General features: G+C 41.6%; 2 protein-coding genes across 2 annotated transcripts; both read left to right on the forward strand.

Moving 5' to 3' along the window:
* The first annotated feature begins 60 nt into the window (after positions 1–60).
* Positions 61–2,794, forward strand: si:dkey-251i10.3 (uncharacterized protein LOC553498 homolog). The gene has a single exon (XM_054615484.1). It carries the CDS (start codon positions 146–148, stop codon positions 2,501–2,503), a length of 2,358 nt encoding a protein of 785 aa, XP_054471459.1. The 5' UTR covers positions 61–145; the 3' UTR covers positions 2,504–2,794.
* A 6,513-nt stretch (positions 2,795–9,307) lies between these two features.
* On the forward strand, positions 9,308–18,700 carry insig2 (insulin induced gene 2). Its single transcript, XM_054615414.1, has 7 exons — positions 9,308–9,419; positions 10,784–10,913; positions 11,216–11,388; positions 15,448–15,572; positions 15,881–16,047; positions 16,979–17,078; positions 17,717–18,700. The coding sequence occupies exons 2-7, from the start codon at positions 10,792–10,794 to the stop codon at positions 17,756–17,758; spliced, it is 729 nt and encodes a 242-aa protein (XP_054471389.1). The 5' UTR covers positions 9,308–9,419; positions 10,784–10,791; the 3' UTR covers positions 17,759–18,700.
* Positions 18,701–19,497: the final 797 nt, after the last annotated feature.

The raw sequence follows: 19,497 nt of genomic DNA on the forward strand, positions 1-19,497 counted from the left end.
AAAAAAAAAAGGAAAGGAGCTGTTTTGCGACAGTGTTGCTCACATTTACGGTGACACATTTACGACAACGGCTCCGTTCACGGCTCACGTGTATCACAGTCGTCTTCATTCCCGTCGGTGTGAGTGTGTGTGTGTGTGCTCCAACATGGCTAAAGTTTCTAAGAAGAAAGTGAGTAAAACGGTTGTCATGAAGAGCTCCGAGGTAACAGATCAGACCGCAGCGATGAGACCGGATGTGGTCTACGATGAAGACGACGAGGAGGATTTAACTAAAGCAGATGAAATCAACAGCAGTGAAGAGGAGGAGGAGGAGGAGGATGAAAGAACACGGCAAAAGCTGCTGGAAGCCATTAGCGCTCTCGGTAGTAAGAGGAAGAAAAAGCTGGGAGAGAGATCCGAGGCGTCCGTCCAGATGTCTGAGTTTACCGTCAAGGCGGAGGGAGAGGGCGACAAAATCGACCTGTCGGACCTCATCGTGACCATGGAAAATACCTCCGCTGTCCCAGTCAAGGCCAAAAAGCAGCTGAAGAACCTGCAGCGGAGTAAACGGACAATCGAATGCCCTCTCAGCAAGCAGGAGAGTCAGAGAATCCAGAGAGATGTAGCCTTTCAGAAGGCAGCCACAGAGGTGACCCGGTGGAAAAGCATCATCAAGCAGAACCAGAGGGCCGAGCAGCTGGTCTTCCCCCTGAACCAGGAACCCGCAGGCCCCAAACCCATGGAGAGGGTGGTGAGCGACTGGAAGGCGCAAACCCCGCTGGAGCAGGAGATCTTCGCCGTCCTGTCAGCCAACAAGCAGCCCATCAATGACCCCATCTTGACCCCTGTAGAGGAGGCTTCAATGAGGGCAATGAGCCTTGAGGAGGCCAAGATCCGCCGCGCAGAGCTGCAGAAAGCCCGTGCTCTGCAGTCCTACTACGAGGCCAAGGCCCGGAGAGAGAGGAAGATCAAGAGCAAGAAATATCACAAAGTGCATAACAAGGCTAAGCGTAAGGAGTTCCTGAAGCAGTTTGAGGAGATGGTGCAGACGGACCCTGCCGCGGCCTTAGAGGAGTTGAGTAAGATTGAGCTGGCTAGGATGAAGGAGAGGATGTCGCTGAAGCACCAGAACAGTGGCAAGTGGGCCAAGTCAAAGGTGATCATGGCCAAATACGACGATGGGGCTCGCAAAGCCATGCAGCAGCAGCTGGAGGTAAACAAGGAGCTGACCCAGAAGCTTGTGACCTCGCTGAATAATGAGGAAGAGGAAGAGATGGATGCAGGCGATGCAGAGTTAGTGCCTGATCTTGTAAATGATGCAGAGCAAGGACTGGACTCCTCAAATCCCTGGATGAGAGGGAAGCTCTCTAAAGAGCCCATAGAAAAAGAGATAAGTGACACTGTGGATCTCACAGCAGAGGGGCCTGGAAATACAGCTGCAGAAGATGAGGACGAGGATGAGGTTGATGAAACAGAAGAGGAAGCGCTCCTCAGAGAGTTTGACAGCAGGAGGAAACTGCGTCAGGCTCAGGAGACTGACACTGCACCTTTAATGTCTGTGGATGAGGAGAGTGAAGCTGCTGCTGCTGCTCCTGCTGCAGCAGCAGAGGACCAAGATGCATCAGACGAAGAGGAAGAGGAGCTCACAGAGTTCACAAGCCTTTTCCGAGGATTGGCAGACAGCCGTCAGGAGGCTGAAGCAGAGGAAGCCGACGCAACTGAAAACGCTTCAGCTCAGCTGGAGGAAGATCTGATCAGGATCAGGAATCTGGAGGACATGGAGCACATGGAGCTCCTCAGTCAGGAGAAGTCTACCAGTGATGAAACAGCTGCTCTGCCCCAGCAGCCCCCAGCCACAGAAAACCTGCCGTCTGCAGCTCCAAATGCAGGCAAGAACAAAAAAAGGAAGAGAGTGATCGAGCTGAGTGAAGTTCTCACCAAAGAGACAAAAGTCATTCAAGTCCCTCTCACTCCAACCATGGAGGACACTGAGGACTCTGATGAAAAGCTGGACCAGAGGGGCCTCATTAAAGAGGCGTTTGCCGGAGACGACGTCATCGCAGACTTCCTTAAGGACAAGAGGAAGCAGGAGGACGCAGGGAAGCCTAAGGTGGTGGACCTGACGCTGCCTGGGTGGGGCGAGTGGGGAGGAACAAGTCTCAAGCCGTCACGCAGCAAACGCAGAAGGTTTAAGATCAAGACGGCACCGCCTCCACCCAGGAAAGATCAACATCTGCCCAGTGTCATCATGTCTGAGAAGAGAAACGCCTCCATCAGCCTCCACCAGGTGACCTCGCTGCCCTTTCCCTTCCAGAACCATGCACAGTTTGAGAGCACAATTCGCTCTCCGCTGGGCCGCACCTGGAACACCGAGCAGACCGTTAAGAAGATCAGCAAGCCCAAGGTTGTCACCCAGCTGGGCGCCATCATCGAGCCCATGGCCCGGGAGGAGCTGATGAAGGACAAGAAGCAGGCGTCCACTGGGAATAAAAGTATTGTGGACTCATGGAAAAGAAAACATTAACTGTTACTGAAATGCTCACTGCTTAAAAGTAAATCAAAGAAAAGGACTGCAGCAGGTGCACTGCTGAACCACACTGTGGACCCGTCAGGTCTTTGATGCTGATCCGTTTGCTTTAATCCATGTTGTGAGATCATTTCAGCATTTAAATGGCTGAAATGATGTATTTCACAATGCTTTTCTGAAGCCTTTCATATTGTATATTTGAGATTAAGGGATGTTTAATCAAATATAAAAGTGAACTATGTTGTGAAGAAATTTGGAATAAATTCCATTTTTGGAGTTAAAGATGGTTACAGGCTTGTGAGTTCAATTATTAACAGTGATTCCTATTTGCCCACTAATTATGCATTTGACTGTGTAGCTGTGTTAATGGTTAAACATACCAAATTAATCTTTTCTGTCATATACTGCATTGTATTGTCTGAAAGTGGAGCAGTACATTTACAGCTAGAAAGCTAGAACAGTAGCAAAAGTTATCATATTCTAATGTTCTGAACTGGTGCCCTTGTGCTAGTTCCCAGTGGATCATGTAAAATAATCCATTACAAGTTTAAGTTCTTAATTTGCATTATTATTTAAATAGAAGTATTGAAGTATTAACAGCAAAATGTCCCAAAAGTATCAAACACTACTCATTAAGCAGGATGGCTTCCTTAAACGTTATATTTCTATAGGTCTGTATTTTCTATTTTGGAAGTTTGATGCATTTATGTCTTCACAGCATTTTCATGCTGGTGGAAGTGCAAATGACCTCTGCTTTATTTAACGGGTTGTTAAATGTACGCTATAAATATGTATTGTATTTTTATTATTAATTGCTCATTATAGGTTTCTGATACCTGAATCTGAACTATTAACTAGAGGTGTTAGACCAATGCAGTGGAGGAATACCAACAATGATTACCTTTTGAGCAGAAATCTACAGAAGAATACAGAAATATTAAGTACAAGTACCTCAAAATTGTACCTGTATTTACAGCATAGCACTTCTAAGTCGAGTAAATGTACTTTTACAATTTAAATGTACATTTAATGCTGACAAGCACTGTTAAGGCCGACTGAACTAAATTGTAAAGTTAAGTCAAGAAGTAAAAATAAAAACGGGAAATTTTACATTGAAGCTTCAGTAGGGGAAATCTAAGGTGAATACATTGGTGTATAAACTGACACAATCCATTACAGGAAACACATTTGTCACCCTGGAACCTTTATTAATTGAATCAGAATCGGGAAGGGTAAGTTAGGACTGATCCAAAACCTTAACAATATCAAGTTTTGGGAGAAAACATGCCTACCCCCATTTTTTCTTAAAGACAGAATATCTGGTCAGATTTGTGCTGTTGTTTTCTCATTATCTAATCAGTAACTGTTTTAAATCATTTTATTTGCCATATATATTTTAACTTCTTGTATGGCTGCTGGTTTTTAGACACCTTTTTAAAAGGTGAAAATTTGCTTCTTTCTTAAAATGAAAAAAGGATTCATAGTAAGTATTCCAAAAAGTATTTCAGTGTCGTACATGAACCAAAACGAGGTATAGTATTGGCACCAACATAAAAAACAAATTTGGATATCATTTTTATAGACCAAACATTTAGTTAGTTAATGGAGAAAATAATTCAGGTTAATTAGTGATTATATTATCAAACTAAATCCTCAATTGCAATCCCAATAATAAACAATAATTCTGTTGTAAGGGGTATATCCCCATAAATTGCTTAACTGTTACCCAGCTATTGCATTCACATATGAAAATAATATATAATATATAAGTGACAGGCTTAAAAGCAAAAATGAACTTTAACATCCTGGTGTTTGAGGCTTTGTGCTTGACTTGCTTCTCCTTTCTTTCTCTGTTTCAATACATTTGTGGGGCCATGCAGCAGTGTCTAAAAGAAAAGCCATTACAGTTGGGTTAAACCTTCACACATGGGTGAGAGTGCATGCTTTGGCACCTGACATCTCTGTATTTCACGTGATAGACACTCTATTAAAGTGGGGGATCCCTTAATGGACTATGCATCAGTTCAGGTAATGGTTGTCAGCTTGAGTGCCCGAGAAGCAGTGGAGAATTCCATTAGAAACCTTATAGTTACTAAATCAGTCATTCTCCATCTTCCTCTCTATCGAACCACCTCTTTGGGGCAATTACTACAGCTTCATACAGCTTTCAACAATGAAAAGAGACCTAGTCCTTGGACTTACTCCTGCCTGCTGGACTGCAACGAGATCAGACAGTGATTCTCACTCAAATATATGAAGGCTGCTGCGGCTGTAAATCAGAGCGCTGGGGTTACGAATGGCCTACAACCCCAATGATGGAACATGTTTGTCTCCATAATGCCCATTTGTGAGATCTGCTTAAATATTTGTTCTAGGATGAAGGAGCGTTTATGACTACCTGATTGGTTGGCTGCAAAGCATTGAAGATGTAATACTGTTCCCCCCCCCCCCCCCCCCCCCCAAATCAGTGTTTACAGTGAGTTATGGATATAAAATGTAACTGCAGACAGGGGTTATCTCACTGTATTTATCATCATGCATAGTAATTCCAAACGGATTGCCTAACAGTAGAGTGAAGTAAAATACCATGACAGTCACTTTCTCCGACACACAGCAGTAGATGTTCAAAGCTGCAACCACTGCTGCTTCACTACGGTGCAATTGGCTCGGAGGTTTGTGCGTGAAACAATATGATAGAGGACCCTTACCCATTTTCCCCAAGTGATTCAAGGCCCAACTCCATTCCCATCCTGACAGGTGTAAGATTAACTTAGTTAGGTGCAGAGGCACTCATGCACACCAAATTAAATTAATGGAACAAATTTCCCTCCTAATTAAGATGAAAATACGTGTCAGTTGTAACCTTGCTGAGCACTAATTATGTACAAATGATTTATCATCTGTTTCGTCCTGAATAGCAATGGGCTCACCTCTCCGATAGCCCTCGCTGACTGTTAAGAGATGGCCCCTGATTAACAGTGACAGGTTGTGCTGCGGAGAAGCTGCACGTCGCCAGCCAGCCAATTGCAGCCCGGCTCAGCTCAGACTCTCCTCCCTTCCATTAACCTACATTGAGTGTGCAGCTGAGCATCACTGTGCCTTGGCTCTCCTTCTTGTTTCACTCCCCAGAATGAAAATAAAGTACATTCAAAGAGGAAAGGTTGGGGGACAAGGTGTGACTGATGCAGTCTGATGGAGCAGGGTGGATGAGAGTGGTAAAACCTGAACCAGGGATGAATCCTTTGAGATGTGCCATTCCTACTGAGACTGGATAAGCATGTGCATCTTTAAAAGGCTCTCCATCTCAAATAACAAATTGAATAACGCAGAATACAGTTAAGCTTATACATCTACATTTTATGCCTGGTGCAGGACAATTGCTTCTAGATGCCCTCGAACAAAAAACAACTTGTACCAGCCTGAGACCAGCAGGTGGTGCAATAGGTTAAGCCTGCCAAAAGCCACTGTATATATATATTCCTGTGGGCTAAAATATCAAAATATGCAGGGCTTCATTATACAATTACAGCCTAACTGGGATATTCCATCTTATTTCCTCCTGCCTTGCATGTACAGATATATTTCAATGAACGGAATCTTTGATTAGCATTAGAATCAGAGTCCCTTGTGATGCTAAGGACACACCAGCCAATCTGTAATCATTGTTCTGCAGACTAGCTCACAGGGGATATAGCCCGCTTTGTCATTATCATTCAATATGCCACACACATGCTGGCATAGCTTCTGCAGTGCTGCCAGCAGCAGGGCATTTGCATTTCCTCCTCATAGTTCCAAGAAATTGTGCAGACATTCATGCACCACAAATGACTCCTCTGTTTCCAGTTCCTGAAGATGGAAGATGCCGTTCCTCTCTGACTGCTGAGAGGAACAGAGAAAAGATCCCTCTTTTTATATTTAATTTCCGTCTGCAAGTGTCTGTGTATGCGCATTAAAATGTGATTATCAACAGGTGTCAGCTCCAGCCATCAGGGATCATTTGAATTTCTATTGTGATTTGGGGTTATTTAGCCGATACCTTGTTGCAAATTGTTTCCACGTTTTGCTTGTTGGATGTTGTTGTGTTAAATGTCAGTATGACTGCACAGGGGATGTACCATTGTTCTCCAGCTTATTTCTCTCACTTGTTTTTAGCTGAGTCTGTCCATCCAAACCTGACTACTCCCCTGCTGCTGGAGACACACATTCAGAGCATGTCGAGCACACACACAGACAGAGAGGGAATGTCAAACACTCATTGTAAGAGTGGCATCCACCTTTCTGCTGCCTGCCCTGTTGATGTAGGTTATTGTAACATGCACAATTGAAATAAAATTCTCAATGTGTGTATGAAATGTATGTATGAAATATGAAGTTTGAAATAAGCCTTTATTTTGAATTTCACGTAAAAACAAAAGATTTCATGTTTTGGAAGTCATTGTGTCCCTGACTCTATCTTTCTCAGGTTTGGCATTGATAGATGTACATTCTTATGGATAAAGATGACTTTGAAAATATTTAGTTTAAGGCCTCATAATGCAGAGTTCTCAGGTCATCTCTAACATGTGACACAATCACTGGAATACAAGAGCAGCAGCCATTTTCTTTTGTTGCTCCTACGCCCTCTTCCCAATTTACGCCTCTGCCTGTAGCGAGACAGTATTGGGGGTCGAGGTTTGAGAGGCTTGGCAACAGCATCCCATATCATGGCTGTCTGGGGATTGGCGTATGAGGCAGGGAAGGAGGGGGTTAGAGGTTAATTATAGACAACAAAGAGGTCACAGGGCCTATTATTTTGGAGCCGGGACCTGCAATGGTCCAATGGGAATGACATTTATGACGAGGGTCCGGCCCACCCCTCCATCACCATCAACACCCACAACCCACCCTGCACACGCCATCACTCACATTTATACTGAAGGAGCCGACAGTGGGACTCAGTGGTCTGATAATGAAAAGGCCCTTAGCGTTTAGCCCAGGCAGGATGATGAATTGAATCCCTGGCTGATCTCTGGCTGCGTCAGGGGGCCTCCAGGTAGCCCTTGACAACTAATCAAAAGCCCCAATCCCTCCTGTTACCTACCAGACTTCCTTTATCACTCTTATTATTAGGGTTAAGTGAGTCCCCCATGGGACTGTGAGTACTACAGTGCATAGAACCTGCAGTGTCATCTGATTAGATACAAAATAAATGGCATAAGCATAAATTAATCACTATGGCTGCCCGAATCTGATGATAGTGAGATGCATGTTCAGTTTGTCCTCCCTGAAGGTTTGGTGAGATCCTTTTTGTCCCAAATGAAAATGTCTTTTCATGATATGTTGAAATAAAAGGCTGTGAAATATGTTTATTAAAGCATAGTGTTAGCAATATTTGTATTTATAAGAACAATTCCCATGTGCAGAGCCAAACAATGACTGTATCAATTAAAGAGTTACCTTCTACCTTCTATACCTTCTTCCTTTGTATTTTACAGCTCCATTAAATACACATCAATGAGCCACACTGTTGCACTGGATGACATGTTTCTTCATTACCCTGAACACACACACTGTAGTTTATTTTGACTCAATCCCACATGTACTGGTGCTTTAAAATAATCAGTAAAGTACTAAATTCAATTTCAATTCAATTTATTTCTATAGCCCAAAATCACAAATTTGCCTCAGGGTGTTACTCGGGGCGGCTGTGGCGTAGTGGAGAGCAAGGTAGTTCTCCAATCAGAGGGTCGGTGGTTCGATACCCGGCTTCGGCAGTCGATGTGTCCTTGGGCAAGACACTTAACCCCAAGTTGCTCCTGAAGGCTTGCCATCGGTGTGGACTGGATGTTGCATGAATGTTAGTTAGAGTCTGATGGTGGCACCTTGCATGGTAGCCTGTCATCAGTGTGTGAATGGATGAATGACATGTAATATACTACTGATTGTAAGTCGCTTTGGATAAAAGCGTCTGCTAAATGACTGTAATGTAATGTAATGTACTCTGAACAGCATCGGCCATCCTCTGTCCTTGGACCCTCGCATAGGAAAAGGAACCCCCCCCCGAAAAAAAGGAAGAAACCTCCGGAAGAGAGACAGAAGAGGGATCCCTCTCCCAGATGTCATCTGTACAGAATGAACAAAATAATAGATTTACAACGACCAGCCACCAACCAAACTTTTGAAAATGTCGAGTGTCAAAAACCACTCTAAATTTAAACGGTTTGATTATATCTCTGTAAATTGTTTTCATTGTAATCACAGACAGTATCAGCAGCTTAATATGAACTCTTTCTACTGGAGTTGTTGAAATCTGAAGCATGAAAACTGCAGTACACCATGATAAAAGTTAACTCCGGGCTATTGTGTCGCCAGATGTAATCCCTAAAACCACATCATGAGTAGCAGGTCTCAGTATGCTAAAAACAAAATGGAGTTTAATGGCACTTAGGACTAAGAGTGATTATACCACAAGAGTGTTTGTGGATGAGGAATGAGTAACATACAGCTGTTTATTTCCTGTCTGAAAGCTGAAACGCTGCAGTAGCTTATAAAAACCCCATACAAAATCACAAATTACTTCTTTTTTTTAACTGCCAATTTATTCCACCATATGTAACATTTATAAATTAAAATGTTAATATATGACCCTAAATATGATGCACAACTGTTTGCAACTTCTCTAGACATGACTTCTTTTTAGGGGGAACGTAAACTCTAATCACGTGATACGTCAACGTTTTGTAACGTGATGACGTCACGGCTTTAGACGCTGATTGGTGTTCATTCATCTTAGACAGCCGGAAGTGGTCTCAGGCAGGGAGAGAAGGCTAAATCATTTTCGCGTATTGCAGTCTAGTGCTATACGCTGAGCTATTTTAAATGTCACATGTAATGTCGAACTTTAATTGTATTGAAACGTCTCCGTTGACATAAGGTAAGATGTATCCTTGACCGCAGCCAGTGTGCTACGACGGGGAAATTACAAATTGCAGTTTATATAACGTTATTAGTTACATCACATTAGCCAACTAACGACAAGCTAACTAACTTAGCATACCAGCTGCCAACACAACTAACGTTTTTTGCAGTTTTTTTGCATACTTTTTACACTTATAACCGTAATTGCCTCTAAAAACCAAGGAAAAGTGATGCAGCGTGGGATCATTAGTTTCAATCAGTATTAGTTAGTACCACAACATTACCCACTTAAAAGCAATTCACAATGTTGTTATTGACACTGAAGAGTTTGAAAATGTATATTAATTTACATATGACGGACTACCGTTTTACCTATTTGGTTTCCAACACACAAGAATAAGGAGAACTAACAGATATTAGCAGAAATTGAGTTATTGTGTGTTAATCCAACTAAACAGCTGCATCTGCGAGTATAAACTAAATTTTTGTGAAGAATCGAGAGGACAACAAGTGTAACCGGCTAAACGCCATAAACCAGCCTCCACAATGACAAGGAGGACTTTTCATCAACCGTAACTATTGACAGCTTATTGACAACATAGATATTATCTTGAATATCTATGTTGAATACACTTATTGTAAATCACTTTGGATAAAAGCGTCTGCTTAAAGACTGTAACCCGTATTCATGGATTACTCTATCACCTTTATGCAAGCCCTGTAAAGACACAAGACCAGAGTTCTTCAGATTACTTTGTTTTTTATGACCCTCTCTGCTGCTTTGTGGTAGCTCTGCACAACCTTCCCCACAGAATTATAAATAAGGCATTAGACTGCATTAGGTTTTTTAGGGTCGACCTAATAATCTGGCATGTGTACATACACACAGACAACATTCAATTAAATTCAATACTATACAATTATATTTATTTTGTTTTGCCTAAAATCACAAATTTGCCTCAGAGGGTTCACAATCTGTAAACATATAACAAACCTTTGTCCCGAGACCCTCACATAAGAACAGATAAAACCTTTAACAAGGGAAAAAATGAAGAACCCTAGGGGAGAGTGACAGAGGAGGGATCCTTCTCCCAGGATGGACAGAAGAGCATTAGATGTCATAACATAATATAATATGAAAAATGAAAGAATACACCTTATCTGTATACAAGTCAAAGTTTTGCTGTTAGGGTTTCAAAGTATAACCTTAAATACTGATGATCTGATTATCAGCTAGGATGACGGATGTTGATATCACTAAATCAGGGAATTAGCCTGATGGAAGTTGTGTGTTGATTCCCTGCCAGACCGTTCTTGCATTGACATTGAACTCACTTGTTGTTATTGGGTCACCCACCCGTCTATATTTTCCTGACCTAGGCTTATGAATGTCCCTAACACCGTCAGCCATGAACGACAGTGCAGCGACCAGGGGCCAGCAGCAGGGGTCAGGGCCCGGGCACACGCCACAGCCTTCCCGGGGCCCCTATATCTCAGTAATAACCAACAGGTTAGTGCTGCATTTTCTCCACCAAAGCTCACCTTAAGAAGAACAACATGATGACCAAAGACAGGGATATATACTTTTTGAAACCCATAACTCCCGCAATACTTTTTTTTTTTGGTCCTTGCTTTATGTAACATGGCTATGAGAGGACATGTTGGAGTCTGCAGGGCAAAGGTTGCCGTACACTGTATTAATGTACTTTGAGGCCTTGGGCTCCTCCTATCATGTGTCAATTTGCACTTTAAAACTATTAAACACTGGAGATATTTCCCTTGTCTCCTGACTGCCTTTGCTCTGCATTGTAGGACCACCAACCTGATAATCCGAGGGGCGATGCTGTTCTCTGTGGGCGTCTTCCTGGCTCTGGTGCTGAACTTACTTCAGGTGCAGAGAAACGTCACCCTCTTTCCCCCTGATGTCATCAGCAGCATCTTCTCCTCGGCCTGGTGGGTACCACCCTGCTGTGGCACGGCCTCAGGTATGTGAAATAAAAGTCCTGTCTGGTTTATTTTCATCTTTTGGAGGGGAAAGTAGGGATTAAAATGGGGGAAGTTCTGTTGGTTCTCAGCAGAAATGGTCTGACAGGTGGTGTAGTGTTCTGGCATTAAGTCTTGTCATGCATAAGTACTTAATAGCTCTCTTCTGCACAGAGATGGTCACATCAAAATCCAGCTGGGTTTTTAACATGGACTATAAGAAGTGGACATAGTCACTGGGCAGTCAGCCAAGAGTTTGTTTATTTTGGCCGTCGCCATCTTAAATATTTGCAACTAAAAGTGACAGGAGAGGGTGAGTCTATTTTGTGAGTGAGTCTATTTTTTCTCAAAATTGGACCTTAATTTACTAAATGAACATCATGCTGTATTTAAGACTTGAAACTAGCGAGCAACTTGAAGAATAAAAATGGAATCAGCTTTTAAATGCGATTGAGATCATAAACTCATGCTTACATTACATTACAGTCATTTAGCAGACGCTTTTATCCAAAGCGACTTACAATCAGTAGCTCAAAGCTTATATTACATATCATTACATATCATTCACCCATTCACACACTGATGACAGGCTACCATGCAAGGTGCCACCTGCCCATCAGACTCTAACTAACATTCATACAACATCCAGTCCACACCGATGGCAAAGCCTTCGGGAGCAACTTGGGGTTAAGTGTTTTGCTCAAGGACACATCGACTGCCGAGGCCGGGTATCGAACTGCTGATCCTCTGAATGCGCCACAGCCACTGCTCTCCACTGCACCACAGCTGCTTACAATGTTCACTGATTGAGAAGTAGTCATTTTCTCAAAAACTTCCATACGACCAGACTTCTTTTTGCAACCAGAGGAGTCTCCACTTCTGCTGGATATTAGAAAGTATGTAAGGTTAAGGCTTCTCCGTATTGGCTTCACTTTATAGACCTGGAGGTTGCTGCCTGGTTGTGAATATAATCCAAATTGCAGTTGAAGTGTGATTCTCTCAGGACAAAATGAGGTCATCACAATGTTAATGAGCCTCAACATGTGGCAAAACATTCTGGTTTCAGCTACCAGTTCACGCTCTCTACTTGGTAAGTCTGGAGCGTGACCTGGTAGCTGGAGAGGTGCCAGTCCACCTCCTGGGCACTAGTTGATTTATGAACTGCCACATTGCAGACTGTGGCTCAGTGGTTCGATGTGTCCTTGGGCAAGACACTAAACCCACATTTCTCCTGTAGATGTATGAATGAGTATGAATGATTAGTTAGAGTCCTGATGGGCAGGTGGCACCTTCCATGGTAGCCATCAGAGTATGAATATATGTGATTGGGTGAATAATGACATGTAGTGTTAATGTAGTTTGCAAGTGCTTTGAGTGGTTGTAAGGCCAGAAAAGCTAGAAAAGTCCATTACAATTTACTGACATGTGACCATGTGGCACCAAGTGGTTTAAGAGGCATTCTGCTACAGTGAACATACATTTTAGTGGCCTAAAGACATGAGTGAAGGGCCCAATCCCAACGTCCCAGACTCATGTCAAATCGACAAGTGCTTGAGGGCTCTCACGCAGACATTTTGAGCCACCCTTAAAGTAAGTCCACATTTCTGCAGACTGCCTTGGGGAATTACCCACAATTCATAGCAATTGTGACATTAAACATAGGGTAAAAGAAAAAAGAAAGTGTTAAAAAGTTAAACAAAGAGGACAGAACGTAGGTATTCGGCCTGGCATATCAAATCTACACCGAAAAAAGAACATGAAGGATTTAAGATGGTAGATAAACCCCCCCCACACACACACAAAATCAGAGTAATGCAACCATAAGCTATCTTACACAACAGGTTTATTGATCAACCATTTATTTTCATTTTGCTTGGTGATGCTGTTTTGACATAAAACAAGAACATTTATTTATTTGACAATTGCATATCTTTACGTAAGGCAAGAGTCTGGAAGACGTTCAAATTTGGGGAAAGAATTTAAATTAAAACCCCCACACTAGACTGAGAGCCAGATAATAGTGCCTTCTTTTATATATCACAAATCAAGAATCAATTCTAAACAGTGAAATCAAATCATGATACCAAGAATCAATAACATCTGAAATACCCTAAGATACTCACCCCATATATCCCATATATATGTATATATCTGATAAGTGTAACCATAATTTATGACTAAAATATTCAATCACAGCTTAAATTTTAATCCTTACTGTTTGACAAGACACCAAGACTGTAGCGTTGTATTGACTAACTTCATCTGTATTATGTAGACACCAACATTTATTAAATGAAAGTGCAATGAGATATTTTTGTTATACTGAGCTGAACAAATATTTTGTTTTCACAATTGTGAAACCCCAGCGTTTAAAAAAAAAAAAAAAAAAAAAAAAAAAAAAAAAAAAAAAAAAAAAAAAAGCACCTCCTGCACATACAGCCTTGGATATTAATGCACAACATGACCACCATGCTGAACTAGCTTGTGTTATCGAAATGTTGTCCCCTGGGTGTAAAACTGTTGGCAGCACAGTACAGCACAGCACAGCACAGCCTAGCCTGAGGCTCAGCAAAAAACACAACTGCCTGAGGCTCTCTTCCTCCCCAGACACACCACACTTCCTGTAGGAGCCTGTCGCTTCCACTTGTTGCACACACGCACACACACACACTAGGCTTTGTCCCCCAGAGAGGGACAGGAGGTCAAAGGTTATGGGCAGTTTGTTTATTATTTTTCAAAATATCTACTGTCAATGTCTGACATTTTTTAAGCTAACTTTGGACAAGGAAATAAAATTAAAACTCAGTTGAAGTACAATTTGACACACTCAGATTTATGATATTCATTCATTCATTTCTGAAATGCCTTATGAAATTTGGTAATTTTTCTGATTTCTGTGTTTTAAGATTCAAGCACATTTGTCATTAGTGTCTAATCCTGTTGTAGATGCATGAAATGTAAACAATTCCCGAGAAAATATTCAAAATGTAATGAATATGAATACATTTGATGTAACGCAACCCAACCTTTTGTAAATTAAGTTTTTTTTTATTTTTTATTTAGCAGGTAAATGTCCAAGCTCCCTGACAGGTCAGATATTTTGACTGCTAGGTGATGCATCTTCGAACAGCAAGCGCAGAGCCAACGCCAATTTGCCTCTGATCTGGGGCTTTTGTTGGGAAGCTCCAAAAACAGTGAATGAAAAATCAGGGCTAGGTTCATGTAGTGTGAACTACGCTAGTACTCAGAGTGCCTGTTCACCACAACTGTGTTTATGTGTGTGGAGTTGGGCCGGGGCCTCTGTGAAACACTGACACAGAGAACAGAGGACAGAAGCAGCGAGCCTATTATTGAAATCAAAACGTAAGAGGATTGTTTTTTTTAAATTGCATTTGCTTTGCAAATTCCACGATACTGCTTTTTGCAGCTGGTTTTTATCAAAAAGTTGTGCGATTCATTCATTCACACCAACGGGCCATGAAGTTTTTCAAATCAGTCCCCCTAAGGTAATTATCTACAACTCTATGCGGAAGAGCTTAATAGACATCCAGTCAGCATCCTGTTTCGATATACAGCCACAGATTTGCTTTAATTTGATTGGCTGATTGGCTCATTATCAAAGGAAAGTTGTCTAGTTCAAATCATACTGTATTTAACAGCGGGAATAAAGTGTTGCCATCTTAATGACTCTTTGTAGTCATTTTCTGACTCTTGAAGGTGATTTTTAAGTCTCACTGTATAGGTGATTTCAGCCTCTCTTTATAGTTGCTATGTGTCTCTTTGAAGTTGATTTGCGTCTCTTTGTATGTGATTTGCGTCTCTTTGTAGGTGATTTGCATCTCTTTGTAGGTGATTTGCGTCTCTTCGTAGTTCATTTGCATCTTTTTGTAGTTGATTTGTGTATCCTTGTGTATCCTACCGAAGCTCCAGAGCCCAGAACATGGTATTCAGGACAGACCAACAGCCGACATGTTGACTGTGCCACCACAGTTGTGAAAGCTGGTTGTATTGCCTCTTGATTTTCTGCTCTGTTTATTCTGTCTCCATTTTTCCCCTCGCAGCAATGATCGGGCTGCTGTACCCCTGCATCGACAGTCGTCTGGGGGAGCCACACAAGTTCAAGAGGGAATGGTCCAGTGTGATGCGCTGCGTGGCTGTGTTTGTGGGCATCAACCACGCCAGTGCTGTATCCTTAAAGTGTTGTGGTTTTGTGCATCTGTTGTTCTTCCGTTCAATAATTATATATGGTGGGAAAAACAATTACATAGGATGCAATATGTCTCCCCATAAGTGTAGGCAGTGGTTTGTGTGCACTGCCGTATGTCACTGTTTAAGGAAGGGGAATGCAGTGCTTTTATTCTTATGATTTGATGGCTAACCGGTTAAATGGTGGACCAGGACCAGAGCACAGCTGCACTGTAGGTTTACAGCTATGTAAACTAGTTTGGAGCTACCAGCCAATTACTGCTTGGTCCTTGACCTTACCTCTTTCAGAAAGTGGACTTTGCCAATAACGTCCAGCTGTCTCTGACTCTGGCGGCGCTATCCATTGGTCTGTGGTGGACTTTTGACCGCTCCCGCAGTGGCTTTGGCTTGGGAGTCAGCATCGCCCTGTTGGCAACGCTGGCCACCCAACTCCTGGTTTATAATGAAGTCTTTCAGTAAGTTCAAATGCAAAAGGCCAGGCTGTGAGCACTCAGGCTTTACTTTGGTAAAATGTTTCTGATGTGAAAGCATGAACAGAAAGGAAGAAGAAGATACAGGCGATATTCAATTCAATTCAGTTTATTTTGAATAGCCCAGAATCACAAATTACAAATTTGCCTCAGAGGGCTTTACAATCTGTACACATGTGACATCCTCTGTCCTTCCCTCACATCGGCACAGGAAAAACTCCCCTAAAAAAAACCCTTAACAGGGAGAAAAAAGGAAGAAACCTATGGGAGAACGACAGAGGAGGGATCCTTCTCCCAGGATGGACAGAATGCAATAGATGTCATGTGTACAGAATGAGCAGCATAACAGAGATACAACACATTCAATGTATATGACATAAATGATTCATATAATAAGAGTAGTAAGCAGAGTAACGAAGGAAAAAATACTTCTTATAATAACAGCAGCAATTATTATAGTAGAATTATAAATATGAGAAGGAATGAAATTCAAAAAGAAAACTGAGGCAAAATGGATTTGATAACACAAGCTCAAAACACATCAGAAAACAAATGGTTATATTCTGTTATTTAATGTGTATCGAGGACTTGGTGAACACTGTCATAGCTACAGTATGGTTTGCCTATAAATGTTGTTCTATGGCAGCACAGTCTTCAACCAGCATTCAAGGTACTTTACTGTATGTGGCTAAATCCTATACCAGCAATGACTGGGCAATTTCTTGTCTTAAATGTATTTGTGAATTTCTCCTGTAATTCGCTTCTGAAAACTTTCCTCTGTCTTGGATATATTTTGTGTACTTGGCCTTTTTTTTATTAAGCCAGTTGGACCAAGGTAACCAGAGCAAAACAGATGAAAGTTAAGTTTTGCATGCATTGTTTAAAAAATTAGAGCTGCCGCTTCTTCTCTGCACAGGTATACCTCACCAGACTTCCTGTATATTCGCTCCTGGTTACCTTGCATCTTCTTTGCCGGGGTGATAACTATGGGAAACATAGGACGGCAGCTAGCCTTGGTAAGAAATTTGTTTTCAGAAATTCTGCTTTGTTAAAACTCTGTAGAATTTGTATTGCATTTGTGTTGGAATGTAAAGCAAATGGATGAGTGTCAGATCAGGATGCAACCTCCCGAAAAAGTAAAAGCCAATGCTAAAGTGCCTTAAACCTGCATTCTCTCTACTGGCCATCAGGGAGCGACAATTGTAAACATGAGTTTATGGTCTCAATCTCTAGTTTCAAGTCTTCTTCAATACAGCATGATGTTCATTTAGTAAATTATGGTCCATTTATAGTCAAACAGACCATAAAGCAGAGTATGCTTTATGGCGGGGCTACCTTTTGATTGACTGGTGTCTCTACCAGAAATGTATATACAGCGTCTCTACGGCCCGATTCCAAATAAATTGCTCTGTTCACTGGTTGCAAAAAAACAAGATGGCGACGGCCAATGTGCTAAACTTCAGGCTTCTAAACCACAGTCTATAAAACAATGGGTGACGTCACGACAACTACGTCCACTTCTTCCACACAGTCTATGTGTCAGAGTTGCATCAGTGTCCTCCAAAGTTCTAACCTGAAGAAACTGGCCTTGAGAGTGAATCCAGCTGTTCTGTGTCTAATGGTATTTCCTGCTCATGCGTGTGCCTTTTTTCAGTATGAATACAAATTCGTCCAGGAAAAGACGCATCAGGACTGAGGGATCTCACCGGACCTCTGCTCAAATGCCATCGTCTTTTGTACCGACCTGAAACCGCAGAGAGGCAGAGAGGCATCTGCATGCTGCATAAACAAGGACTGGCTGGTCCTGATGGAGCCAGTGAGGCATGTCAAACGAGACCTGAGTTCCTGATTGGCTGCCTGGTGCTAACTGCTGGGCAAGACAGTATTTTGATTGGCTGTCTTCAGACCATTCAGATCCTTGCTAGCTATATTGTTACCCAAGCTGAGATGAACAATTGTAGCAGAGTTTCTTGTGATTTTTCTTCGGTGCAGTTTATCTCGACATACCTGGGAAGGGATTAGCAGCGAAGCATCTATCGTTCTTCAGATCAGCTGGAAAGTTTGAAACCCATGGCTTTGTTGTGCCAAACACAACACGGGGATCAGTTTTAAAGTCAGCTCTTATCTCCAGAGTCTTTCACATCCACTGAATTTCACTTATCAGTGGAGAACATACAGCCGAGGCAAGTTATATCTTAAAAAGATATCTATATACCAAACAGTTTATTGTATGTAATTAGCTTGTATCTAAATTTAGGTTTTCTTGATAAATGGATGATGTGTACTGTACTGTCTGCTCTGGCTGTGAGAACAAACTGTAGTGGGTATTTCTACCAGCCATACCTGTCCTGCTTATCAGCAACATGTATGGAATAATCTGATCCAAAGAATGAATACATGAAGGACAGTGCTTTCTTATTGAGTGAGCAAAGCTCTGAGGGTTTTGGTTGGAAGTGAATGGTACATTTGGAATAGACTGACTAGACTAGATTAAAAAAACCTATGAAATGAGTTTCATCCATCCATGAACACAGGGTTTAGTTTAAAGCACATTAAGACATTTTCTGAAAGTATTCTCTTATCGTGGGACAATTTCTATTTTTAAAATACTTTTATGGTTTCAGGGAGTAACATGTATGTGTGTATATATATATATATATATATATATATATATATATATATATATATATATATATCTCTGTTTTCAGTTTCCTGGTTTAAAAAAAAAAAAAAAAAAAAAAAAGGGCAAAAGCAGCATTAGCTTGCCCCATACCAGCAGGAATGGCAATTTTTCCAGCTTACTGTCATCATAGTGCCTGACTAAAACTTGATGGTTATCCTTTATGAACCATAGGTGTTGAATACTTAAAATACAAGCCCATAGATTGATACCGGAGATAGGTAGGAAAAACTAAAAGTAGAAGCAATTAAACTATTTTGACTGTGTTAAGATGGCATGTATGATCCTAGATGACGCACTCTGTTAGTTTAATATTTACAGATATAACACACATTAGCATAGAACTAACACATTAAATGCATTAATAACTAATTTACATGTTCATTTAGTTTGGACTGTGTTATAAAAGGTAATATGGTGTTATGAGTGTGAGGTATCCCTTAAGATACTGTCTCTGGACGTGCTTTGCAGCACATTAGATCTACAGTAAGACATGATGTATTCCTTTGTTCTGATAATTCACTGTATGAGCTGTTAATTCGGATTTGAACGCAGCTGCATTACTGGCAACTTTTCCACAAAGAAAATCTATACACACAGTTTTCAACAGTGTTAAAGTCTGTCCAAAATCTGAAGGTCTCTTTGTGCAGTAGGTGTTAGCTGGGTGGACAGATTGAGAACCCTCCCGGTAGAAATTGATAAATAAAAGCGAATAAGAAAACAGGCAGAATAATCAGTTCATATTCTGTAATCTG

The sequence above is a fragment of the Anoplopoma fimbria genome, chromosome 16 (assembly GCF_027596085.1).
Source record: "Anoplopoma fimbria isolate UVic2021 breed Golden Eagle Sablefish chromosome 16, Afim_UVic_2022, whole genome shotgun sequence".
NCBI lineage: Eukaryota > Metazoa > Chordata > Actinopteri > Perciformes > Anoplopomatidae > Anoplopoma > Anoplopoma fimbria.

What these genes read in the sequence shown, in the direction of transcription:
- si:dkey-251i10.3 (XM_054615484.1), top strand. Translation starts at nt 146, where the DNA reads ATGGCTAAAGTTTCTAAGAAGAAAGTGAGTAAAACGGTTGTCATGAAG.
- insig2 (XM_054615414.1), top strand. Translation starts at nt 10,792, where the DNA reads ATGTCCCTAACACCGTCAGCCATGAACGACAGTGCAGCGACCAGGGGC. An exon ending in ATCTCAGTAATAACCAACAG is followed by an intron (nt 10,914 to 11,215) that starts GTTAGTGCTGCA and finishes TCTGCATTGTAG; the next exon opens with GACCACCAACCTGATAATCC. An exon ending in CTGCTGTGGCACGGCCTCAG is followed by an intron (nt 11,389 to 15,447) that starts GTATGTGAAATA and finishes TTCCCCTCGCAG; the next exon opens with CAATGATCGGGCTGCTGTAC.